Below are 27,441 nucleotides of genomic sequence, written 5' to 3'. Positions count from 1 at the left end.
TTGGATACTATCAAATTTTGGATCTAAGTGAGCCTATACTAAATATCAATCTCAACGAAATCTATTTAAACATGGAAAACATGTGATTCTTTTTCTATCATTGTATTTACAAGTGAAAGCAATTAGAAGTCAACGGTAAATTGGAAATGCAAGTTTATCCTGTATACGATGCATTTATAAAAATCGTCAAGAAGTATATAATTAGAACGGTTATTAGTATTACTATTTGCAAAAAAAAAAAAATAATTATTCAAGTTTTTCATTAAAAAAATGTTCAAAAGCAAAGTAATTTCATCTTAGGGGTACTTAAACTAAGATTTTTCAAAAATATTAATAATCAAAATCGTCAGCGCCGATCTGGAAAATTTCCGAACAAGAATCGGTTTGTTTGGAATAATAGTGTGACCGTACTAAACGCCGAGAAAACTGTTTGAAACAAGGATTTCTTTATGCAGAGTTTGCCTAGAAAAATAGGGGGAAAAAAATGGAAATTTTATGTAGCAATCAAATTAGGTTGATGTACACATTCAGTTGTGCAGGAAGTAAGTACCTTTTCATAAACATATTAGCAGGAAAGTATTTGACGGTGCAGATGAAAAGTTGCATAAAAAATGTTGCTAGCACGAATGACTTATATAAATCAAATTAAGTTTATGATTATGGCTAAAATTTAGCCTATTTGCAGGCCTTGGAAGTATTGAAATATCGATGTTATCGATTTCTCCATTGTGAGTTTAATACAGAATCCTCAGCAACAAAACGGGATAACACGCTTTTACTCCGAGGATAACCCAAATGGAGTTTGACCAGTTCAAAGGGGCCATTTTATACGCTAATGACACTCCATTCTCCATCATTCATTGAAGATCGTTTGAAAAATTTTGATAAACATGGAATCCTTGTCAAAAAAAAAAAAAAAAAGGGATAGATACCGAAATTGGGATCTTCGGAACAGCACACTCTTCCCAAGTCATCAGATGGTTTCTTAGCTCGCCCATTATCAAAAACATTCAGGCAGCAAAAACCCTCTATCAATCGTGATATAATTTCTGGGTTTTTCCTTGGACACCACCAAAATGAAGTAAAAATATTTTTAGTTTCTGCAGATGAAAATCCCCTTGTTCAACTTGAAAAAGATTAAGGACCTTGGAGTTAAAACTTCAAAATTTCTTAACATACTTCAGAGATCTGCAAACAGATTTGAACCTTTAGACACAAAAATTAATATGATTTTAATAATCTATATTAAAAGCTAAATTTTCATATTCAGATTTTACATACAACACTCGTCCCATTCACAGCAGAATAATTATCCTCTTAGATTTTAGATAAATCAGTAATAATTTGATACCTTAGATTTAGGTAATCAAATTTATAAAAATTGTAAGTTTTAATAAAATCATTAAAACTAGGTTTTTCGTTTTGTTAGGAATTCGAATTATAATATACTATTACCTTCAATCAATAGTTGGAAGTTTTTATTATTAATTATTTATTGTCTATAGTTACAGAATGATTGTTTTATACTATGTTTAACTCGAATTGTGAATGTCTTAGTTTCTCCATGGAAATTTGTAAACACCCAGAGTTATTATTTCTGTTTTGCAGCCCTTAGGATGAACTAACTATAGTTTGAAACGTTTCTAAACGTAAATATGTTTCTTGCCAAATTAGCTACACAAAACTCAAGATTTCATAGAAATGATGTCTCATAAACTGAATATAAATATGTCAATAAGTGGATCTGTTATTGCAATTTATCTACATAATAAGAAATTTGCAAACAACCAAGCCATATCTAATGTTCCAACTTGATTTTGTCCTCTTTCTAAATAATACAACACATCTTAACAACCAAACAAGTAGAATCCTGCATTAAATGTACATATCACTCCCTAAGCTATTACATAATTTCATAGACTGGAATTCCCTGTTCCGCACTTTGTTGATGTCAAGATCTACAGTGCAATTCTAACACTACATTTTTCATTACCCGGTAGTATCTTTTCTAAATACAAAAACAGAACATATCTATACAATTTTCGACCAGATACTCTTTTCAACCTAATTTCTGTAAACAGCATAAAGTTGATATTGTTTGCCCAGAAAAATAATTCCCATAATCTTGGACATTCAACAGGTAGACATCGTATGGTTTAGTGTTAATAATGCGTCGATTATTTTAATCAGTAACGATAAGATAAATCGTACAGACAAATAATAAAAAGCGTAAATATTCAAATAACCTTGAATAGTTAGTAATCATTAATAAAATAATAACAATTAATAATTTCATAAACGAATTTTTACGATAAGGTGATAAGGGCATTACACTAATAAAGATTAATATAAAAGAATTTTAATAATAAATGACTTATCATTAAATAAATACCAATTTTTTTTGAATGAGATACAGTTAAATTTTAAACTTTTTTTTTTGTTTAATCTATAAAACTTAAGATCTATTTAAAAGAAAACCTTATTACAAATATCTAGTATCTCTCTGTAAATAGTGTTTAAAAATTATCGAATAAAATAAATGCCGCAATTTAGATGGTTATTTAAACAAAATTTTGACGTTCAATTCTTGGATCTATTGATTCGATTTAACGTAAACAAATAAATTGTAATAGTGTTACCGTTAACATTGATTAATTTATTGATTTGGAGATTCTAAAGAATATTATCCGCCTAGTTTTATGAAACTTCACATAAAACGTCAACAAAAGTGCAACAAGCAATTAAAAAGTAAAAAAATATTCTTACCTAAAACTGCTTGTAATGTCTGCTCGTCCAAGAATCCATCCATTTCTTAATAAATAAAATACTTAAAAAACTACATCGTCATTTCAATTATTAAAATAAAAATATTGGGAAAATAAATAAAAACTTAAATCTTATGAAAACATAACACATACACAAGAGACATTATAACAATCAGAAGGTAATAAAGTGAGTAGAAAATAAACATGGCTCCCTCAAAGCCTTTCTATTGTGTGAAGCAACAGGTTGTTATTGATCATCTGTTCTATGATCATTTTGAGAATGTTCAATTTTTGTATTTTTTGTCCAAATCACTTTAATTTTTTCCATAAAATATTTTGTGACTTTTTATTCAAAAAAAATAGTAACTTCTTCTCATTAATTAAAGCTGAAGAATTCTTTAAATGAGTACAAAATAATTAAAACATAACCTTACTAAAAAACAGAGTTGAATAAGTTCTTGCAATTTTTTGGTTCAAGGTGTTGAATTGAAATGTAAAATTTAACTCGTTATTACTAAAAAAAAAAAAAAAAAAACGCAAATCAAATGAAGAAGTACTATAAGGGACTGAAATTCTAGAAAGTTCCGTTCATAAGTTTTGATGCCTATAGAAATCAAGGGCTTATCTTTAAGATAAGGAATCCAGGAAATTAAGACACAAATACCTTGGGTAAACACTCTTTTAAGACTTTCTCTTAATGCTCTTCTCGATATTCTAACTAATACATTTTTCAAACTCTATTTGTAAAACAAATTTCATTATTATTATGTAGTGTAATCAAAGCGTTACAACATCTTAAGGTATTAGCACTCAGAGCTTTTTCCAAGACAACACTGTTCATCACTGTCCAGTGAGCTGTAAGAAGCTCTAAGGGAAAGAAAATCTTATGGGCCAGCAGCTGGATTCGAACCCGTGATCTCCGCCAATATTCGCTAACCACTCAGCTAGTCTCTTCCCTTATATCTATTTATTATGAACAATATCCAATTTATACACTACACCGAAATGACTCTTTTTAGAGGAATAAAAATCATTCACAGTAAAATAGTCCTGGTTGAGGACTTCTCTTTAAAAATTTGACCCCTTATTATAATGTATAATTTATTATATAATGTATAATGTATTATAAAGAAAGTATATAAGAAAGGAACTGCTATTCACGAATGGAGAGGATCCAGGTTTTAAAGACCTGAAATATCCACAGACTTCATGTCCTTTAGAGCCCCCTACAACTTATAGCACAGGATACCAATAATGCACAGAGAAAGACAGTAGCAAATCATTTAGTGATGTCAGCATCAATTAAAAACAAAAAAAAAAACTAAAAGATAAATTTATGTAAATAAACGAAATTGTAGAAGATAAATTTTGATATTTTTTGATAGAAATCACTAGTGGATTACATCACATCTAGGGTTAGATGTTTCCACACTCGATTTATCCCTTTCATACTTCATTAGTATGAGAAACCAGAAAGTCTTCTGCTTCGGGTTGTTGGTGGAATTTGCGATAGGAATATACGATAAGAACTTGCCAGATTTTTTTTAAAACCCATAAATGCTTCATTTCAATCATGATCAGGTGTCATCATCAGCAAATAACTGAACAGTTTTTTCTCTTAAAAAAAAAAGTGATGCATTCCCCGCCAGAGATTTAGTATATACTTGAGACATCCTTTAGAAGAAAATTTAAATTATCGCTTGAAAAGGTAAGTAAAATTCAAAGAAATAAAAAATAAAATTCATCTAAAGATAAACCTGAATTAGTTATTTCTAATAAATTTATTATTGCACACATTTATCTTTTAAATGTTCTCTTATCATTAATTTATAACAAAAAAAAAAACAATTTTAAGGGCATAATCGCTTTTTAAATCAATTGATTAATTAAGCAATAACAATTGCAGCTGATATTTTATTTATATATTTTTAAACCGCCTACCCAAAGAAGAAAAAGAAAAAAAAACTGGATTTTAAAATTTAATTTGAAAAACCTAAAAAGCTAGTCGATACTGTTGTTTGCAAATTGAAACTGTTTTAAGAATTGAAAGAGGTTAACAGTTTCTGAAAAAAATTTTTTTATGAAGAAAACTGAAAATCTTTGCTTTGTAAAAGAATTGGATCTAATATCTGAATGTAATAATTAACCATCTATTTGCAACAATGATACTGAAATGGTACATAATTTCCTTCAATTTGTTTTAATTTAACAAATAATTATGTTTAATATTTTTTTTTTTTTTTTTAATTTGTTTATTTATTTTGCAACTATAATAGATATAACAAGCAAAAGGGATGAGAGTAAGGAAATGGCGCAAATACACGTGCACACACATATATGCACTTACATACACGCGCGCGCACATGCATGTGCGCCAAGAGGCGTGAGTGGAGTGAACGACGACCATCCAGTGATGGAAGCCGTTAGTTCGCCTGATTGGCAAGCTTACACAGCAACCATCCTAGGAGGTCGGCGTTGTGTTGAGATGGTCGCGTGGCCACCGCCGCTTTAGTCTGCGATGAGGATTAGAAGGAAGTGTTGTGGTAGACATGTTGTGGATAAGAGGGTTGTAAAGACTGTGTAGATTTGAGTGGAGTTTTGTGTAGCGAGATTGTGCTATTTCAGAAACGAGAGGAATATTGAGATCAGTGTGTATTGTATGATTGGAGACGTAGAAAGGAGCGTTAACTATTGTTCTCAGGATTTTTGATTGTAAGGTCTGAAGTCGGTTGATGTTCGATTTTTTTGGCACTTCCGTAGAGTTGTATTCCGTACGTCCATATTGGGGCAAGTAGAGCGGTATATAAAGATCGTTTGTTCGTCAGGGTCAGTTTTGATCGTTTGTCGAGTAGCCTTTTCAACATTTTATATCGGAGATTGAGGTCAATTCGTTTGAGTCTCGTGTGTGGGTTCCACGTCAGTCGTTTGTCAAGATGTAGTCCGAGATATCGTACTTGGTTAGTCGTTGGTATAGAAGTATTGTGGAAGGAGAGAGGAGGGAGAGTTTTCTTGTTTAGAGTGAATACTATGTATTTAGATTTCAATTCATTCACTTTTATTCTCCACTTTTGCAGCCAAGGCTCGAGAAGATTTAGGTGAGTTTGGAGAGCACGGCATGCTATTACAGGATCTAGATGAGGAGAAAGGATTGCCGTGTCGTCGGCGAATGTGAAAGTAATTGTAGTCGGGTGAGTTGGTAAGTCGGCAGTATAGAGAATATAAAGTAAGGGGGCTAGAATGCTTCCTTGAGGAACTCCAGCAAGTATTGGAAGGATAAGAGAAGAAGAAGAACCTTGTTTAACTTGGAAGAAACGGTCGGAGAGATAAGACTTAAGAATGAGATAAAAGGTAGAAGACAGTAGGCGTTTGAGTTTATAAAGCAGCCCTGCGTGCCATACCCGGTCGAATGCCTGAGATATGTCAAGGAAGACACCCGGGCAATACTGCTTTAATATGTTTAATATTTAAAATCATTTACTGTTAAATGATTCACTATGAACTAAGTTCATAAATACTTAGCTAACAACCCTTTACAAGTCTTTTTTTTTTAAATCAAAATTGGTGACTAAGAGACCATCACGAATTTATTTAAAATCTTGAAAATAAGTAATGCTAAGAAAAGAAAACAACCTTAAACATTGTCCAGCAAACACAACCAATCTACTCGCATAGAATGTATAAATTTGGAGCAAAAATGATGAAGTCTTAAGTAAATGCTTAGCTAAGTATTTATGAACTTAGTTCATAGTGAATCATTTAACAGTAAATGATTTTAAATATTAAACATAATTATTTTGTTAAATTAAAACAAATTGAAGGAAATTATGTACCATTTCAGTACCAGTGTTGCAAATAGATGGTTAATTATTACATTCAGATATTAGATCCAATTCTTTTACAAAGCAAAGATTTTCAGTTTTCTTCATAAAGACGGTTAGTATTTGATAGAACATGATGTGTAATAATTGGAATCAAATTTAGGATTTTAATGATTTTCAAACTTATAAAGGAAAAATGAAAAAGTGAAATAATCCAAAACATTATATTATTATAAATTACATCATTTAAATTCTTTTTTGTTTACACATTTACAAACAATTTAATAGCAAATAAATAATTAAAAAAACACAGTAAATACAAATTATTTTGCAATTTATCTCTTCTGCACTTTTAAACAAAATACTCTGTTCGAGTGTAAATGTATTTTTCAAGTGTTTCAACACTTTCGTGCATCTTATTTTTTCTTCATATTTATTCATCCTTAGTCTTTTCCTTGATGTTTCTTTTGTCACATTTACAATAAATTAGGCTTTTTAGGAAGTTCTTTAAACACATTGTCTTCTTTATTATTCTTATTCTATTTAACTTTGTAAATACTTTCTCTTATATTTTTATTAATTTTATTTACAGGTAAATATATATTCACGTACAATTTATATAAATTCTATATATATTATATATAAAATAATAATTACAATAAATAAAAATTGATTTTATATATTTGAAAATCAACATCACATATTATCAACAGATTTTTTTGTCATTTCTTTTGTTTCTAATTATTTGCTGATATTTCTTTACCATAAATAATTTTTTATATTATACTTATTTTTTTTTCCCCCTACAGAAGTTTGGAAATTGTTAAGATAAAATGGTGTTTATCTTAAACGTTAATTTTTATTTTATAATTTTGTATTAACATATTTTATACACATGAATTTATACAATAAAATGAACTAATTCTTACTGTAATTAGACAGATCTTTTTTTTTTTTTTGATGAATGTAAACTTCAATTATTTTTTCATATTTGGAACAACAATTGCTTTTATACATCAATTGTATCTGTAGGCCGAAAAGAAATTTAAAAAAATAAAAAATTATTAGGCGAATGTTGACAAAAGGGATTCTTTTTGTATGCAGAACTCATAACAGGTTTCAAAAAAGTCAAGTCAAGCGTCATCACATAAGGAACGGATTTTTATGTATTTAAAAATGCCAAATATTTAATTAAAATATGCATTTATTTTCGTCAATTATGTGGAAAATATGTGATTATCTTAAAATATTTTCTGGAATATTTAAGTAAAATGGACATTTTTTTTTTTTTATGAAAATGGAATTTTTTTTTGGGGGGGGCAAGTTATAATTATTTATACAAGAAAAGAACATTTTTACAATTTATAATAATTTATTAGGAACAAAATAATTTGTTTTTACAAGTTATAATGGTTTATACGACAAAGAACATTTTTACTATTTATAAAAAGATATGTTAAATTTTCAAAACTTCACTCTTCGAAATTGTTTGCAACCACATTGAAATTTCAAATGTTGGAACGTAAAGTGACGACGATCTGGGCGTAAGATGGACTTGTAACGACTAAAAGATCGTTCAACATCTACAGATGTTATAGGTGCCTTGCTGAAAGAAGTTATCTCGTTGGTTGTAAAGGGTACACGATGTTCTGAGGTGACTTCTGTTCCACTGATAATATCAGAAATCTGGCAGATGGTCTCCCACCCTTTGTTCTTGCTCAGTACTTCTACCAGTTTTGATCTGATCAGATCTCCCTTACTCCCAGGTATTCCTTCCACCTTTTCGACGACTTTTTTAACGTTGGACACGTTCTCTGTCAGTCGAACATTTTGGGACTCAAGTTGGGTAATGGCTTGTGCAAGAAATACGCAATTGTCAGAAATGAATGCAAGGTGTCAACCACCTCCCAATTATGAAAATATGCCCAAAATGAAAAATATGAAAAAATATGTACATATTTTGATTAAATATGTAGAAATATTTATTTATTTTAATCAAATATGTATAAATATGCGATAACATCCAAATATGTGGAAATATGTGAAATAAAAGTAGACTCAAACGGCTTAAAAAGTGTCAGTATGAATACTTCTAGTTGAAAAACGTCTGTAAATTGCCTACAAAAAAATATGTAAATACATACGAATCCGTTCCCTAGTCATCAGTTAGCTTTAAAATATACTAAATCAAGAAGGTATTGTCCTCTATCTAAGACTGTTTCTCCCATCATTTCACGAGACTTCTGGTGATGACCGTGGTATCACGAAAAGGTAAATCCAGGAATTTAAATCCAGCTTGATGCCCCTTACATTTTCTTTTTCTAAAAAAAAAACAAAAAACGAAAGAACACTATCTGGAAGAAGCCAGCAGTGCTCTGAGAAGTTGATCCTCTTGATATTAATTTTAATTACTGTTCATTATTTTTGGTGACTGATTCATAGTTTCAATAGGATGAAAAAAAATAACTGCCAGTTTCAGTCATGATATATTTCTTTTTATTATGCCGAGCTTTCGATCTAGGGACTAGGTCATCTTCAGGGCTATACAATATACTATTTTACATCATTAAAGGGTTATTGTGTCTTCTGTCTTGTCGGTTCATGGACTGAACAGAATGTAACTCTTTGGAAAATGCTTTAACTCTCTTTGAAACCAGGATAAAAAAAATTTATTTAATATTTAAATGTTCCCTTCCATTCAAAATAATAAATTAATAAAAAATAATGAAGAATTGAAATTTCTTAATAATTTTGTACAACTTTCTATTCTTTAAAGCTATTCCAAGTTTATTATTTTTCTATTCCAAATTTTAATAAAATTTCTTGTATTAAAAAAATTCGCTCCTTTAATTTTTTTTTTTTTCTAAATTCCAAACTTTAAATGTTATTATTTTTACTATTTCAGTTCCTACGAACAACAATTTGGTTTATAAAATTTATTTTGTAAAAAAAAACAAGACCTTTTAAAAAATATTTAATCACTATATTTTTTTATTAAAATTCTGAATAAAAAGTGCAACTTTAAATTTATCTCAGTACTTAGCATGAAACAGTTTACATAAACATTAAGTATACTTACTTACGTAGATCTGAACTTTTATATATATTTGTTTACATAAATAACATTTTTGTTTCTGTTTGTCGTTTTGTTATATATACAGATAATTATTTCTGTTTTTTTCTTTTTTGACACTTTCAGTTAAGGCTATATTTAGAGTAGAAGTCACCTCCAGTGCGATGTCAGGATTAAAGGGAGTACAAGAAGCAGGAAAGATAGTTGACTCCTACTGGACGAGCCGACGTGCATAGCAGCAGGAGCTTCCCCTGGAAATACATTAAAGATTAAATTTAATTAAATAAACATGCAAGCATAAAATTTAAGACTCGTTTAGAGAATTGGTATTGAAACTGAGAGAGACATCTGCCTCAGGGAGAAACCCGATGAAATTTTGACCAGGGAGACGTTAGAGCATCCTAAAAGTTGAATAGCATGTTATAAAATCAAATTTATAACTCTGCATTATAATTACTTACATGAGTAAATCATGAACCAGCAAATTCCGTTCTTTAATTTTTACGAAGAAATTCAATATTATGTACATAAATAAGGTTTAAAGAGTGGTGAAACAAACGCAAGACTTTGAACAGGGCGCACAGGGTAAAAGTAAGTTACTCGTATTATTTTAAATATCTTCAAGGCATATTGTGATAGAGTCTGTCGTACATCCTCATGCTACGCTCTTTGAGTACCCAGATGTTAGTGAGACTGTGCTTTTTCCTCTGTGATTATACTTCCCCTCACGACATACACAGAAGTACTAAAGAATCGACTGGAGTCCTACATCAATAATCTTCCATCAAGTAAAACGGTATAAGGAGTAGCACCTTATCAAGAAACTGAAGTCTATGTCCTAGAGACATGATTGTCCCTTGCCCTAGAGTTCCAAATTAAGGGCCAAGCTTAAATCGCCAATTACATGCCTCGCAATAAGCCCAAAAACAGCTCATTATGGCTGTGCACATTAAATTAGAACTATTTATTTATTTAAAGCGATCACTGGACACCTAACGCCTTTTTCAAAGCACTTTCAGTCCAGATCTTGGTTCTCTTGTCACACAGACCATACTCTATCACCAAACAGAGTTAGTTCTAAGATAGGCCCTCCTATAAAGAGATGAATCAAAGGGTAGAATTATCCATTTCTGATACTTCTTTTTTATTTTTCAGTCTAGATTCCTCACTTTTTCACAAGAATGAAGCCCCTTTCTAGCCTGGGGTTTCGACCCCATCACTCCAGCAACATACATATTCATTCTACCAACACGAATCCATTCTGTGATGACCGCATTTATTAGAAGGCTGGTTTGCTTTGTTGCAAAAAAAAAAAAAAAGCCTCACGCCATTGGTATACCCACCACAGAACCCACTTTAGGCGGAACACTTTAAGCAGTTTATCTGCTTCCAGAAATTTATGGTTGGAAGTTTTTAACATGTGTAATGTCCACAAATTTATCAAATATATGTTTAAAAAATTAAACTTTTAAATAAAAATTCTCTTACCATTAAGAACTACCACGGCTACTGATGCGTGCGCAATATCTCCAAGTGAACATGTATAGTTCCCGGAATCATGTTGATTTGAATTCGCTATAAACAGCCTGCTCATAGCACCGTCGTCCATTATATCAGTTTTAACGCTGAAATATAAAAGAAATTTATTACCTATTGAATAAAACAATCAATACATCTTCTTTTTTTTTATTCCTGAAGTTGCCAAGATTTATTAACAATTATTTGATGGACATTCTAAAATCGTATGTGTGCGGCTTTTCGCTTTTATTATACTGTTCTGAAATCTGAATTATTCCATGAATGTCTGATATATCTGCTCCAAATTTAAAAAAATAAGAGAAGTATTTACATTTTGAATTTAAATCGTGACTAAATTGCTGTCTTTTCAAATAATTTGAAAGAACAAAACTAGAATTAGACTTTTTCACTTAAAAGCAAATAATTAAATACAAAAATTATAAATAATTTTGTTTAAAAGTACTTTTCCTATAATCCGGTTGAACGTTACAACAGCCTTAGCCTTGTATAAACAAAAATATAACCTTACCTAATACCACCTCTGCTCGTGTCGTAGTTGAGCACTTTCTCACCGTGGCGCCACATGATTATGTGAGTTGGTTCTGGCACTTTACTTACAATACATTTCAATTCTATTGTACTGCCTGAATTGTAGAATTTATTTTTGATCGGAAGACCTCGTTCATCTGCTATATTCAATTCTGGAACTAAAAAAATAAAGATTTTTCAATAAATAATTCATTTTGTTTTGGGAAAAATTCAACTATCTACTAAAAAGAAGAGTTTCTTTGCTTCGATTTTCTTCTCTCTTTTTCTTAAGCTTTACAACTTTCTTATCAATATTTTATTTGAAAAGAAGTTGGAAATATGTCAACAAAGTTTTCTGTTCAAAACTTTGTTAAATTATTTCATATGATCATCCAAAATATAAAATTTATTCTCAGTTTTTACAGTTATTGTGAAATTGTAAAGAAATATCTCAACAATTCGCTGTATTGATTTTAAACAATAAATTTAGAGCAAAAACAATCCTTTCTTCAAGCTGAGGATTTTCACAAATATAAGCTCATCAACATTGAAAAAAATCTACAACGACCTAGTAGCACAATTTCCATATTGAACTAAATTCTCAAGTCTCTAGAAATCAGGCAAAAGTATTTGTTTTTGTTTTTGTTTTGGAAAATACAATATATTCATAGAAAAGAGGTTGTAGATTGTTTCCTAGAATAGTTCAAAAACCAAAATTTCATCGGACTAACTATGCGGTACAAGGAATTATAAATTTCCAATGAATGGATCTTAGTTTAAATTCCAGATTCCATCAATTATAGTTATCAAGTGAGCGGAAATTCTTTATACTGTACCAGGGGTCGACAACCTATTTCAAGTGGAGTGCCATTTCTCCTTAAATAATTTTAATAAAACCAAGAGCCGCAAGGATAATAATGTACAAAACTCTGTAGATCATTTGTATTCATAAATTATTATTTTATGATATTCAATAACATTTAAATGTATTATATATTTATTTGCACACATTACAAAGTAAATAAACAAATAAATAATAACTAAACCTGTATTTGAATGAAAATGGCGGCAGTCCTATATAATACGTACTGTATTTTAATATACGAGGGTCGTTTGAAAAGTCCGTGCAAAGTCAGAGAGATAGCACTACTGGCGCGTATCGAGGTTATGTTTTAGTTAGTAGCACCTCTTGGAAGAACACACACCAAGTTTCAGCCAGATCGGTCTATTTCTTTGTGTTTGGCATTCGTTTGAATCGAGGAAGTCGAGTGATTTTCAAAAAAATGGACGAAAAAGAAATTTCGCGTATTGATTAAACACTACTTTATGAAAGGCAAAACGCCTCAGTTGACTAAAGAGAAGCTTGATAAACATTATGGTGACTCTGGCACCTTCGATTAGAACAGTTTTCTAAGTGGTTTCAAAATTTTCGGAGTGGCCATATGGGCACAAGTGACGCTGAACGTGTTCTGGACGCCCTGTTGAGGTTACTACTCCAGTAATCATTGATAAAATCCACGATATGGTGATTCATTGACAGAAGAGTGAAGGTGCGTGAGATTGCTAGTGCTGTGGGCATCTCGAATGAACGGGTACATAATATTTTGCATCAACATTTGGACATGACAAAGCTATCCGCAAGATGGGTGCCGCGATTGCTAACGCTTGACCAAAAACGAAATCGTGTGAAGTGTTGCAAGGACGGTTTGCAGCTGTTCCAGAAGAATCCGCAGGACTTTAAGCGTCGTTTCGTCACTGTGGATGAAACATGGATACATCACTACACTCCTGAGACCAAAGAACAATCTAAACAATGGGTTACCAAGGGGGAATCTGCGCCAAAAAAGGCGAAGACCGTTCCTTCGACCGGAAAGATTATGGCGACTGTCTTTTGGGATTCGCAAGGAATAATCCACATCGACTATCTGGAAAAGGGTAAAACTATTACAGGTGCATATTATTCATCGATATTGGACCGTTTGAAAACCGAGCTGCAAGAAAAACGCCCACGATTGGCCCACAAAAAAAGTCCTTTTCCATCACGACAACGCACCAGCTCACGCCTCAGCAGTTGTGGTCGCAAAATTAATGGAAATAGGGTTCCAACTCGTTTCACATCCCCCCTATTCTCCAGACTTGGCTCCCTCGGACTACTATTTGTTCCCCAATATGAAGAAATGGCTGGCGGGAAAAAGATTTTATTCAAACGAGGAGGTGATTGCAGAAACGAATGGCTATTTTTCAGACTTGGACAAATCCTATTATTCGGAAGGGATCAACAAACTAGAGCAGCGTTGGACGAAGTGTATAAGCCTAAAAGGAGACTATGTTGAAAAATAAAAAAGGTTTACCCCAAAAAATTAAGTAGTTTTTATTTTTGCACGGACTTTTCAAACGACCCTCGTATTACGTACTGTATTTTAATATAATTCTATTCAATTTCAAACTTATCACATTTTAAATTCTTTTTGAAAAAATATCTTTACTTTAATAAATGAAATTTTCATTTATTTCAATAAAATGGAAATATACAATTTATTTTGGACAGGCTGAAGAGCCACCACAATTTGGATAAAAGAGCCGCATGCGGCTCGTGAGCCGCGGGTTTCTGACCCCTGTACTATACTGAAGGAACAACTTAGAAGGATAGTTCGCACAATTTCGGACACCAAAGCGTCAGAAATCGAAGGGTCTCTTTAGTTGCACATTGAACCACAGAGCAAATCAAATCTGTTTAATTGTGAAGAGTGTGTCTTTCGACTCTGATAGGCCGAACTATCAGCCAATCTTATGTCCTCCACATAATTATGACTGCAATCATAAGAATGAGACCTGCCTGGCCCCTTGTTTTCCACATTCGAGGAAAATATTTTCTTTTAGAAAAACCAAATTCAATATGTGACGCAGTCTTTATATTTCTTTCTCCTTCAAAAAAAAAAGAAAAAAGTAGCCTAAAATATATTCTTTAAGACTTATCATACATAATCTATTCCCACCCACCCCCATACAAAAAACAGAATTTATCAGCTTACATTGGTAATAAATTATTAAATACAATACCTGGAACTAAAAGGTCAACTAAATGCAAATATGTAGCATTTTTTATTTTTAAGAGTTTTATTAATTCATTTTTTTCATTAAAGCAAAAAGGAATACATTTATTTTTTATCTACCGATAAAACAGTAAAAGTTATTATTCATTCATAAAAAAAATGGAAGTAGACTTGAAAAGAAAAACGTTCGAAATTGTTTAAAAAATCATTTTTAAAAGCTTTTAGGGAAGTTGGGCGCTTTTAGTTTCCCAGTCAGCCCGCTAGAATGCGTAAGCGGTACTGTTCGTTGCTACTCCTCTAGCGCAGATACACTGCAAGCTTCTTTATCTTGCTTTTTAAAATTAGAAGACGGAAATAAGATGGCAATAAAGTATAAATTAGTAAAATATTTTGATTTATTCTTACTTTACTTTTAAGATTATTTTAAAGAAGAACTTTATCCAGATGGTGAAAAGTAAAGAAAATTAATTTATTTTTATTCAAATCTAGATACGAGTATATCATGGTACAATAATTATACACTGGAAAAAGTGAAATTTTCCTATTCAAATTCATTTAATGAAACTTTTTGGATTAAAAGAGCCCAAATAATTTATCGCATTGTAGGGCCTAGTAATTTGACTTGGAAAATTTCACTTTTTCCAGTGTATAATTATTGTATTTTGCAGGAATTTTTCTCATTTTGGAAAAGTCCCATTCCCTTCCACAAAAAAACGATGATTTATTTGTTAAGTAAGCTTTGAAATGCGAGAAACCCTTGTTTTTACCTTACGAGGTTCGTTTGAAAAGTCCGTGCATAAATAAAAACTACTTAATTTTTTTGGGGTAAACCTTTTTTATTTTTCAACATAGTCTCCTTTTAGGCTTATACACTTCGTCCAACGCTGCTCTAGTTTGTTGATCCCTTCCGAATAATAGGATTTGTCCAAGTCTGAAGAATAGCCATTCGTTTCTGCAATCACCTCCTCGTTTGAATAAAATCTTTTTCCCGCCAGCCATTTCTACATATTGGGGAACAAATAGTAGTCCGAGGGAGCCAAGTCTGGAGAATAGGGGGGATGTGAAACGAGTTGGAACCCTATTTCCATTAATTTTGCTACCACAACTGCTGAGGAGTGAGCTGGTGCGTTGTCGTGATGGAAAAGGACTTTTTTGTGGGCCAATCGTGGGCGTTTTTCTTGCAGCTCGGTTTTCAAACGGTCCAATAACGATGAATAATATGCACCTGTAATAGTTTTACCCTTTTCCAGATAGTCGATGAGGATTATTCCTTGCGAATCCCAAAAGACAGTCGCCATAATCTTTCCGGTCGAAGGAACGGTCTTCGCCTTTTTTGGCGAAGATTCCCCCTTGGTAACCCATTGTTTAGATTGTTCTTTGGTCTCAGGAGTGTAGTGATGTATCCATGTTTCATCCACAGCGACGAAACGACGCTTAAAGTCCTGCGGATTCTTCTGGAACAGCTGCAAACCGTCCTTGCAACACTTCAAACGATTTCGTTTTTGGTCAAGCGTGAGCAATCGCGGCACCCATCTTGCGGATAGCTTTGTCATGTCCAAATGTTGATGCAAAATATTATGTACCCGTTCATTCGAGTTGCCCACAGCACTAGCAATCTCACGCACCTTCACTCTTCTGTCATCCATCACCATATCATGGATTTTATCAATGATTTCTGGAGTAGTAACCTCAACAGGGCGTCCAGAACGTTCAGCGTCACTTGTGCCCATATGGCCACTCCGAAAATTTTGAAACCACTTATAAACTGTTCTAATCGAAGGTGCAGAGTCACCATAATGTTTATCAAGCTTCTCTTTAGTCTCCTGACGCGTTTTGCCTTTCATAAAGTAGTGTTTAATCAACACACGAAATTCTTTTTCGTCCATTTTTTGAAAATCACTCGACTTCCTCGATTCAAACGAATGCCAAACACAAAGAAATAGACCGATCTGGCTGAAACTTGGTGTGTGTTCTTCCAAGAGATGCTACTAACTAAACATAACCTCGATACGCGCCAGTGGTGCTATCTCTCTGACTTTGCACGGACTTTTCAAACGACCCTCGTATTTTGCTCAAAAATGTCTTTTTTTTATTGATTTTGAATGTCGAAATTTCATTTTTATCATTTATAAAATACATCAATCTGTCGGAAATTCCCTCAGCTTTAAAGTGCATGCATTGGTTTTGCGAAAAAACTGTATTGTTTTTCCATTTATTAGTCTTCTTAACAATGCAAAAAAAAAGCCGTTTTTTGACCTGAAAAATTAAAAAAAAAAAAAAAATATCCGCACCGTAAACCGATTTGGTTTTCAGTGGATTTTGGTTAGTTTTGACCCAAATAATAAGTAGAAAGATACATTTTTTCATGTTGGTGAACTTTTCAATTGAAATCGTTCTAGGCGAACCGTGATATACTTATCTCGGAGAGAGATATTTTCGCCATAAATGATTTGGTTAGCCGGAACCTAAGAATCTCTCGAGCTCCGGGCGCTAATGATTTCAGATGTTAACGCACTTCCAATTAATACTAATAACTTGATAAGAAGGCCAATAAAGACAGTAAAACTCACCGACAACGGCCAAGAAGAAGCTCTGGACTATTGGAGGGTGAGAACTAACTTGACATTCATAGTGACCCTGGTCGGAATGCTGGGCTGATTCAAGTTTCAGTTGCCAATCGTTGGGTGATTTGAATTGGGCTGAATATCTAGCATCAGATGTGTACGCCTCCAAACCGACAGACACTAAATCTAATTTGTCGCCACGTCTTCTTAACCAGGATACCTGGAATAGAAAAAAAAAAAAGAATTTTCATTAATTCATGAAAATTGGCTAGCCTTAGCAAATTTCAAAAATTCAGCCTTTGCTCTCAGACTGAAAATGAGGGTCTCTAGGTCAGGTATGCATTTCGACTTACTCTTTTTTCATGATTCTCTGAAATATTAATAATAATGAAAATAATAATAAAGCCCTCTATAGCAGTCTATGTAAGGTGAAATGCACTTCAGATATACAGGATGATCCATTTAAAACGCACCAATCGCAAATAACTTTTTAGGAAAGCGGAATTTCGAAAAAACGTACGAAGTAAACTATATGTTTTTTTTTGGTCTAGTTTTCAAACTTTTTACCCCCGATGCTGTAACTTCATTTTTCGCGGAGTTACGGCCAAAAACCCGATTGGGGTTACATAAGGACCACTGGTTTTGACAATGATTATGAAAACTACATAAAAAATGACGTTGTCCCCGTTTCGATATCCCTAATATTTGTCGAGATATTTAAGATCAAAGCTACTATTTTATCAACTTGTGAACGATTTTCAAAATTAATTTTCCAATCAACCTCAATTAGGTTTTTGGCCGTAACTCCGCCAAAAATAAAGATACAGCATCGAGGTTGAAAAATTAGAAAACTAGACTAAAAAAAAACATATAGTTTACTTCGTACGTTTTTTCGAAATTCCGCTTTCCTAAAAAGTTATTTGCGTTTGGTACGTTTTAAATGGATCACCCTGTATATGGTGTGAATAATTAATTTTGTTTCGAGATACCGTATTATATTTTGGAAAATAAATAGTTTTTCTTCTTTTTCGAATCAGTCTAGTTGACTTATGATTAAGAAGTTTTATCGGCAAGACTAATTTCTTGATTACTTCGCTAACTTTATTGAGTTCCAGCAGAAGCTTCTGAAAACGCTTTAACAAATATTAGAGGGTTATAGTGTTCACGTACATAATATAGAGACGAAGTTTAGAGAATATTATAAAAGCCGTTTTTCCTAGAAAATCTAAAACGTACGTAGAAAAACATTCTGTACCAAAGTAATCCGGCCATTATAAAGTAGTAACTTGGAAGGTTAGTATCTCAATTAGTCCTTAATACCATAAATTACACTAAACCAGAAGATTAATGAAAAGCCTACTGACCCGCGCCCGGAAATGCCCTTAATTGAATTTTCCTGCAAAATGTTTTTCCATAAATACTTGTAGACCTATATTATGTGGGCAGTGAGTTACAGCTCCGATTGAAGGATATTTTTTGCACATGTTACGTGCAGAACCTATGGGCTTATTTAGGCTTAATATAAAATCTGATTCATTGAGGCGTTCTACAGACTTTTTTTAAAAAATATTTCCAGTGGCAACTTGGTATCGATCATTAGATATGAAGTTAATAAGTAATATAATAATGCTAAAACAATGAAAAATGAAGTTGATACTTTTTTTGGCCAAGTAATAAGAGAAAGAAATTGCTACCTCACTTAAAAATGATATTTTTGTTTTAAAATTCCAAATTTTAGTAGAATTTCAACGGCGATCATTTAATAGGAGAACCAACTTTGATGTTTTTGATGCACAGCAACTAGTACACTAATTAAATTTGGCCCAAGTTAAAGGAAACACAAGAAAGTAACATAAAGTAGGATTTAATCTTCTAAATAAGATTGCTTTCAACTTCTTAAGAAGATATTATCAAGATGGCGGAAAACAAAAACTGAGAAGCAAACTAAACACAAAGAAAAAACATCATTGTTTATTTCAAAGCAAAGTTTACAATATTAACCAGTGGGGGCTTAGTAAATGGAAGGAACAATTCTATTTCAATTAACTCTTTGATCATACTCACGTAGGTCTTGGATGATTTATTAAATTAATTTCTTTTTAATTCAAAGTATAATAATCAGTAGACAAAAATCAACATCCAAAAATGAAACAAATTTGGGAGGAACATATCTCGAACTACTAACTTAAACATTAACTAAAAACTCAAGATTTGTTCTCCGTAGGTATTTAAAACCTTTTTGTTTCCTCTGTTGGACAAAACTTTATAACGTGGCGTTATAAGAATTAGTATCTTTAAACAGATAGAAAAGGAGCTCGCTAATCTAAAAAAATTAGCTAGAACAGTAAAATGGGTCTTTGGTCTTAGTCGAAAAGGAAAAATAATGGAGGCAAGTCTGAGCTGGTACTAAAATTTTTGTAGACCTACATCACGAAAAAATAACTTGCTTTATTGTTAAACATACCTCAATACGTGATTATACAAAAAAAATAAAATATGCGTACTACAATGGATAAAATCAAAAAGGTACTAAATTCCGTATAATGTTAAGAAATTTGGGTATACAAGTAAATTTAAAGAAATGAAATTGTTACCTTGAACTCAAGATCTTTTTTGCAGGCCTTTATCCTACCTACCTGGAGCTTGAACTTTCACTCACTGGGTAAAAAGCTTCCTATGTTTCAATTGGAAAGTAAGCAAGTTTCTACACTGTTGCAATTACAGGAGGTTATTATCTGTTGCAATTACAATCAGAACACTGCAATGGCGGTTTGTTGCCAATGCCATCTTGAATTTTTTTAATGTTTTTCATATTTGATTTAAATTATTATTTTTTTCCTATAATTAATTAAGATAAGCACACAGTACTATCTCTAATTCTCAGCTATACCAACACATGAATGTTTACAAACATTCGGCCAGATTCAGGGAGGAAAATACTTCTTCTCGCACATTCCCACGCACAGATCCGGGTTAAAAAGCCAGCTACCAGCGTTTACGAGTATCTTATAGCTCACAGTCCGTTCCAAAAACAGTTTCCAACGCATTTTTGGCAAGATATTGTAAATGTGGATGCAACTAGTACTCTTAAAATATCCTGTAGAAGAAAATGTTCATTTTCATGCCATAATTCCTGGAAAGTCAACAAGATCATAATTTTCATAGATAAAATAACTACGTTACTGGTGTCAAATAGCAGCTTAGTAATAATAAACCTATTCTCAAACTCCAAATAGATGAGATCCCCGGCTTTCTTAAAAGTGAAGCCGTGGGAATAGGATCAGAGTGCCAAGTGGGCCAATTTTGGTAAGCAGAACTGGCGCTGTGGGATGAACCAAACGCAGAGTTAAGGCGCCTAAATTGACGCTCATGTGAATCCATTTTCAGGGCTAGTTGAACTTTCACTCACTGGGTAAAAAGCTTCCTATGTTTCAATTGGAAAGTAAGCAAGTTTCTACACTGTTGCAATTACAGGAGGTTATTATCTGTTGCAATTACAATCAGAAGACTGCAATGGCGGTTTGGCCATTATAACTTATATTAGACCTTCAGAAAGTTCAATATCTGAAGAATTGCTAGCAGTTGTTCGCCAAACAGATTGTCAAGAGGCATTGGTAATTCCAAGAATCCTTTCCTCATCTTCATAGAAGAATGGAATGAGGGGAAGAATGAAGGACATCAATTATGTTCACAGTATGTCCAAGGTCGTAAGCAACCATATCCGCAAGGAAGGATGTGGGGTATATATTGATATTCTTTCTCTCTTTTGGAAGGAGTGATGGATGTCCTTACACGCTATCAAAACGCCCAGGGAATTCAGTAAAGGCGACATTTTTTGGTCCAAAGGAAATGAAAGAGCAAGGTTGACCAAATTACTGCAGTATAGCACTCTGTTCGCCTCTCTAGCCTTGCTAGACAGCTGCACGCCGATTTCTATTGCTTGGACCAACAACGTTTTATTTTGCCATACCAAAGGGTTTATCTAACGGAAAAACTGGATATTTCTGGTATTACAATACTTGAAGTAATATCAATTGTTATTGTATTACTTTTATTTTTATAAAAAGGTGATATATATTGTATTTAGGATGCAGTAAAGGTTAACGATTTGAAAGAAATGTTCAACACAGCTATAGAAAAAAATGCAAGGGACAAAGAGTGCTTGCATGGCGACCGTATCAACTTTATGCAATTGAATTCCCACCGGAAAATACGTATTTTGAGGCTCCTTCAACAAGGAGGAAAATATGTTTGCAATTTCTAATTAAATTCTAAAATTTTTAAAGAAATTCGTGCAATTTTTCATGATTTTCAATGAAATGGCTCCGACGATTTATCTTCTCAAATCCCTAAACTACTTCTCCACACCTAATTTTCCATTACTTTTTCAATCTTTTTCCCCCGGGGAAAATTGATTTTTCTAAAAAATATTTTCGGAGAAAACTGTTGAGTTTCACATTGAAGTTGAGCATTTCTCAACTGTTTACGATTTGTTATCTTAAAAGAATATTAAAAAAAATACTGCTTCAAATTCCAAATTTGAAGGATTTGGCTAACTAGACTTTTTGTTTCACAAAAACGGTTTAGTAGTCTCACAAGGAAAGTAACAAATTGGGCAGCAAAGGCTGCGAGATACTGGTCACTGTTTTTACTTCTTGTAAATAGCGAGACTTATCTTTGGCAGTGAAATGCTGTGGTATTTGTCCTAGTCAAAGGCCCGCATTACCTTCGCCTCTATTATGTAAGGGCAAGTAATCTTGGGCTTACAGCTGGGAATGTAGGGTCCGCTGTCCAGGCTAATTTTATAATCTAAACGTGCGTTCTGAGCGGGTGAACTGATTTCTACTTCCTGATCGTCTATTGGCTAGCACTGAACAGCTGTACGTAAGCAATTATACCAACTGCAACAACGATTTTATTTAAACCTCCAGCTTTAACCAAAATATATTTGAGATTTCGGTTTCCAGAAAGAAATAGTTTTAAGAAGACTTTGGAATCTAAAGATTGCACTGGCCGCAAGGGCGTAGTCAGTGTATGGGCAGAATTAGGCGGCAGATCTGCATTATTTACCTAACTAATTATATTTATATCGATCAGATTTATTTGAGGAAACCAAGCGTTTATAATTATTGAAGTTTCAAAAAGTCGAAACAATTCTGCATCAAGAGCGACCTGAAATCACTGGAAAAGCGAGGTTGATTAGGCAAGAGATTACTTCTACCAAGCACATAACCAGGTAATCCTTGGCTTTGACTACTAAAATAATACAGAAATTAATTTCAAAGTATAATAAGATGTGGAATTTAGATTACTGAGGCGACATTGCCACAGACTTTATGAGCTGCTGCAACACTGTGAGACAGGTCAGTAGCAAGATGAAGGTAATTTCATTGCTATATTAATAAAGTCAGACTCCGTAGATGTACAGGAGTGGGGGCAAGTTGAGATTCTACCCATAAAACTGGGCATATTAGTGGCCCACTATTTGCAGCTCTGTAATCACTTCCTGTTTTATACGGACTTACCCACCTATAAATTATAAGCCTGGCAAGAGCTACAAACTCACGGACCTCCTGTTTACATTAGCAACGCTTCCGCCATTGCCTTTTCCCATCGGCCACTTTTCTCATACACTATAAATCAGAACACTGACGGACCTTGTTCTTGAGCAAGATGGGGAAGTTCTCTCAGCCGAGCAAAGAGGTGGCGTTGCTGGCATGGAAATTGGTTTTCATGTTTCTGTAATCCCACCTAAAATATATCAATGGCAACTCGATCTGTCCACTAGTTTTCTATACAAAGTTGGTCGTCTTGTAGGTATTTCATTGAAATTGATAAATTGAAATGTCGTATCGTCATGAAATTCTTCATTTTGGTCGATTTAACACCAACGAAAATACGTCTAAAGTTTGATGAGCGTTTATTAGAAGCCTACTCTTTTATTTTCCAACTTGGACGACTGAATTTAAACGGTTTCATTTCTTTTGAAGATGATTTAAGCGAATGACAGTCCAATATTCCAACCACAGTTGAAAACAACAAAGAAGTGCCCCCAAACAACACGGCAATAGACACGATCGTAGTTTAATGGTACTTGACACTGAAGTAGAAACAGTGTATTTAGTATCAAGGATCCAATATGAGAGGTTTGTGCAAGATAAGTGATCATTAAAAAACAAATACGAAAACAATTGTGGCCCCCCCCAATGTTAAAAAACAATGATCCAATTGTTTTTGCAGGCAGATCATCTTGATCTTTAAGCTGCAGTCTGGTGGTTCGACTCCACTCCGTGCAATTTTGCTGTTTTCAAATTTTTATTCACATACAAACATCATTTTTAAAATAACCACTTTATCGAACTCAGCGGACTTTTAAAATAGATGTTTCCGCTGAAAATTAAATTTATCGCATGACATGATTTTATTTTATTTTTCTCTTACTCTAGTAAGAGAAATTAGAAACTATTTATCTACGTGTGTGGTTGGTAAGAAGTTCACTCTAGGATGTCAGGGGCGAAGCTAGCTAATTGTAAAATTATACTACCTGCAGCATTGGCGAGTATGTGATTCAATAGTTATGCCACAAGAGTGCAACACTGTACTGCAATAAGATCCACCGTCCCACCCTCACCAATATCCGTAGATGGAATTCTAAGTAGTTGCTTTTCGCTAAAAGCCACCAGGATAACCTTAGTCAAGGTAAGGTAACCTCCATAACTGAACGAAATCAAACTGCTAACTTTCTCCTCTTTGGTAAATATAGATAACAGTGTAACTTTCTGGAACAAGGGCATTAGAGACCTCCGCTAACTTTAATATCCAGTTCGGACGCGTGCTTTGAATCGCATACAAAATTTATAACATTAATCATGCGCTTTATCTTTTTCACATTTCTCTCGTTAAACAGGAAATTTATTGTAAATAATGGACATATTCTAGTTTCTATTGAACTTACATTACTAAATTATCTTAAGAGTTAATTTTAACTATCATTTATGTAACAAGAAATTATTGCCGCAATCGTGAATATTATCGATTTTATGGTTTCATCGATAATAACGAGTTTTGAGGGCCCCACCCTCGTAATGAGAAAATAAATTTTTACAAATTAGTCGCCTCTCTCTACTGATGTAGATCAGACTATTTCTCAAATTAATGGATTTTTTAAAATGGATTACTTTACATTAAAAAAAAAAAATCAACGCTCAAGAGTTTGCAAGAACATTCTGGCCAATTGGTAATTTATTAAAACTGTCCGGTTTGATCGTCAATAAACTGCACGAAAAAGCGTAACGTTTTAAAAACACCCAACTTTGACAATTATTTTTCTCTTTTTTCTATAAAAGATAAAATTCACAAATTTTTCTTTATAATATAGGGTAAATCCTCCTTTATAACTGTAATTTTCTTTTTTGCAAGAACTCAGATCTATTGGATTTCGGGAAAAACGTTGCTGACGAATTATTTTGTATTTTTCCAATAACTGTTCTAACGATTTTTTTAAAAAAACCTCTTTCCTATTTTGACATCGCTTACTGTAGCTGAGCAAAGTGTTGCGATCTTATCGAATTTTCGAAATGGAATTTTCACCGGAAATTCGTTAGGATTCTAATGGTTGGAAGTGACGAAAAAGTTGGCGGAAGTACCGCTTGACTGTGTTTTTTTTTTTTAACTCTTCGAGATCTTCTCGGAAATAGCTCCAACGATTTCTTTTAACCATAAAACCCATTGTTCGATACTCGAAAGGATGTGCGCCCTCCCCGGCCTAGAATTTGTCTGTTGGTGCTAACAGCGCATCATTGCCTAATAGCTATTATAAATGCCCAGTTGGCAGAACTGGAGAAAAAGAAGGAGAGGGGGCTCCAGCTTGTGCTGGGACCATGAGCCAGTTGCCCTTTTATCTTCTATTCTTTTATTATATCTTCTATTACTTCCTCCAGCATCTGGAGAATCCCTAGACATCTAAGTCCTTGGGCGATGGTTAAGGCAGTTTGGTGCTTTGTTGAAGTTTATCGCCCGACATCGTACTAATTACTACTGCCCAGTTCAAACAGCTCAAATTGGGGGGAACCTCCAACTGTTAATAATATGCTAACGTTTTTTCCTTATTTAAAACATTTAGTCCTCCTTAATGATTAAAAAAAAAAAAGTAAGAGGACCGTACATAATACGAAAATGGCACTTAACAAACCATAAATCTTTTCCGAAAAAGGCGATCAATAGAATTTTCTTGTAAAAATGTTATAAAACGGAAGTTATCAACCTACTATTGTGTACAAAGTTTAAAAGAAAATTTTTGGACCCATTTTCGAGAGAGAGAGAGAGAGAGAGAGAGAGAGAGAGAGGAAACAAAACGATAAACTTCAACAAACCCCAGAATTGTCAATTTTGAGCTTCTTGAGGGTGGGATGTTTACAAAGTCTCACAATTTTAAAAAAAAAATACTTTTTCCTAAACTTCGCACCTCAAAAAACCGGATATTTCCTTTTAAAATACGATATAAGAAGTTGCACATTATCGCGTTACTTCCTTTCTTATACCAGCAAGAGAAAATTCTGAAGATATTAATGGATATTAAAGAAAAAAAAGAAGAGGCAGCAATAAAGGCAAATATATAATGTTAATGATAAAATTAGAAATATGGTAACAACATAATCATGCTTTTGGAGGAATATTTAAACTCAATATGCCCATACCCTGCTTGCTCCACAGACTCATAGAAGGCAGTAAAATGTAATTTCCAAGCTTTACCACTGGAGGGGGGAGGGATCATACGTTTATGTAAGCTTAATTTTAGCAACCTGAAGCTGACTTTCAAAGATCAAAGCAAGCCTAAAAGATGGAGCTCTATAATAAACTTTAGGCGAATTCTATTTCCAAGCTCAATTAAACTTATTTAATCTGAATTTTCTTTAAATTATAAAATTTTATGAATTAAAAAGTTGATAACTTGTACTCTAAAATTAGAATAGTGAGATAATTAAAAATGTAAAACTAACCAAGTGAGTTTACTGTTTTACTTACTTATATATTACTGTTTATAACTAAAGGAATCAGGCGCCACTATAGCCGAGCGGGTTAAGAGGCGAGACCTGCAAAGCTAATACGCATTGTGGTACTGGGTTCGATTCCCGGTCTTGGCCTTGGGTTTTATTTAATAGTTGAATGAGAAATAGTAAAGTACGTTTGCTATTCGCCTCTGTCCTTTACTTTACTAAAGGAATCACTTAGAAGTAGATAACAGACGCTAGACATGTTAGTTGGTTAAAAGGTAGAGTTTATTGCATGAAGTTGTAAATGTAGTTAGGTCCGTAGGTTTATTGGATCCCAAACCGATATCGGATCTTCATCCATTATTAGAGGAAGTTTAGTGAAGACAGACTTGCTGACTATATACATATCTTTGCTAATTTGTAGATTTTTCTTCTTTCTTTATTTTTAAATAATGAGAGTAATATTTTATTTCTATATGACCTACAGCCCACGGCACCGTAGCCTCACGAGACTTATTGTGCCTTGACCTATAAGTATAAGTTAAGTAAAGCTTCATGTGAGGAATTATTTTGCGTACAGTAAAGTGATTCACAAATGTCGCCTTTCAGTATAGCCACAGACAAAAAAAAGGTGGTCCAATTTTCAATGAAATCTGTGAATTAGATCTGAAAGATTGAATTTACAGAAAGTCATGCGCAATCTATCAACTACCACTGAAACTAACATTTTGTTAACTGTGTATGCGTGTGTAAGAGAGACCGAGAGAAACGGAGAGAGTTTCTCATTTAACTTGTATAATCTTTGTTCAAAATTAAAAAAAAAAAAAAAAACATAATAAAAAATAAAATATTAATGCTCCGGTTGAATCTCGCAACTTTGCAACTTATAAAAACTGCGTACTTGAGACTTATAAAATATAATTCAAGCAAGGTGTGGAGCATAGAAGTTATCACCTACTTCCCGCTAGAGAGCATTACCATCAACTTTGTAATATTTCATCTTACTTTTCAATTTTGTGTTCTTGCTTTAAGTCCGCCGGAAAATGAGAAAATAACTTCCACTTTTCTCTTAAAAAAGAAAAAAGATTGAAGAGCACACTCACATGACTCTCTATGTTCTAAACTATAT

At 33.1% G+C, this 27,441-nt stretch overlaps 2 protein-coding genes across 4 annotated transcripts in view; both read right to left on the bottom strand.

The window, feature by feature from the left end:
* Nucleotides 1–3,003, bottom strand: part of LOC141450707 (myelin regulatory factor) — a 37,873-nt gene extending 34,870 nt beyond the window's left edge. The window contains exon 1 of the mRNA XM_074121389.1: nucleotides 2,767–3,003. Coding sequence (XP_073977490.1) covers nucleotides 2,767–2,809 — 43 coding nt within the window. The 5' untranslated portion in view covers nucleotides 2,810–3,003. The remainder of the gene's footprint in view (nucleotides 1–2,766) is intronic.
* Nucleotides 3,004–6,793: 3,790 nt separating this feature from the next.
* LOC141450711 (zwei Ig domain protein zig-8-like) overlaps nucleotides 6,794–27,441 on the bottom strand; it is a 480,655-nt gene continuing 460,007 nt past the window's right edge. For all 3 annotated transcript variants that reach the window (XM_074121414.1, XM_074121413.1, XM_074121412.1), the window contains 4 exons: nucleotides 17,326–17,539; nucleotides 11,704–11,881; nucleotides 11,145–11,281; nucleotides 6,794–9,907 (listed from right to left, as the gene is read on the bottom strand). In XM_074121414.1, coding sequence (XP_073977515.1) covers nucleotides 9,807–9,907; nucleotides 11,145–11,281; nucleotides 11,704–11,881; nucleotides 17,326–17,539 — 630 coding nt within the window. In that variant the 3' untranslated portion in view covers nucleotides 6,794–9,806. The remainder of the gene's footprint in view (nucleotides 9,908–11,144; nucleotides 11,282–11,703; nucleotides 11,882–17,325; nucleotides 17,540–27,441) is intronic.

The sequence above is a fragment of the Rhodnius prolixus genome, unplaced genomic scaffold (assembly GCF_049639745.1).
Source record: "Rhodnius prolixus isolate KJV_2025 unplaced genomic scaffold, Rpr scaffold_8, whole genome shotgun sequence".
In the NCBI taxonomy this organism is placed as follows: Eukaryota; Metazoa; Arthropoda; class Insecta; order Hemiptera; family Reduviidae; genus Rhodnius; species Rhodnius prolixus.
This window is presented reverse-complemented; position numbering and strand designations above follow the sequence as displayed.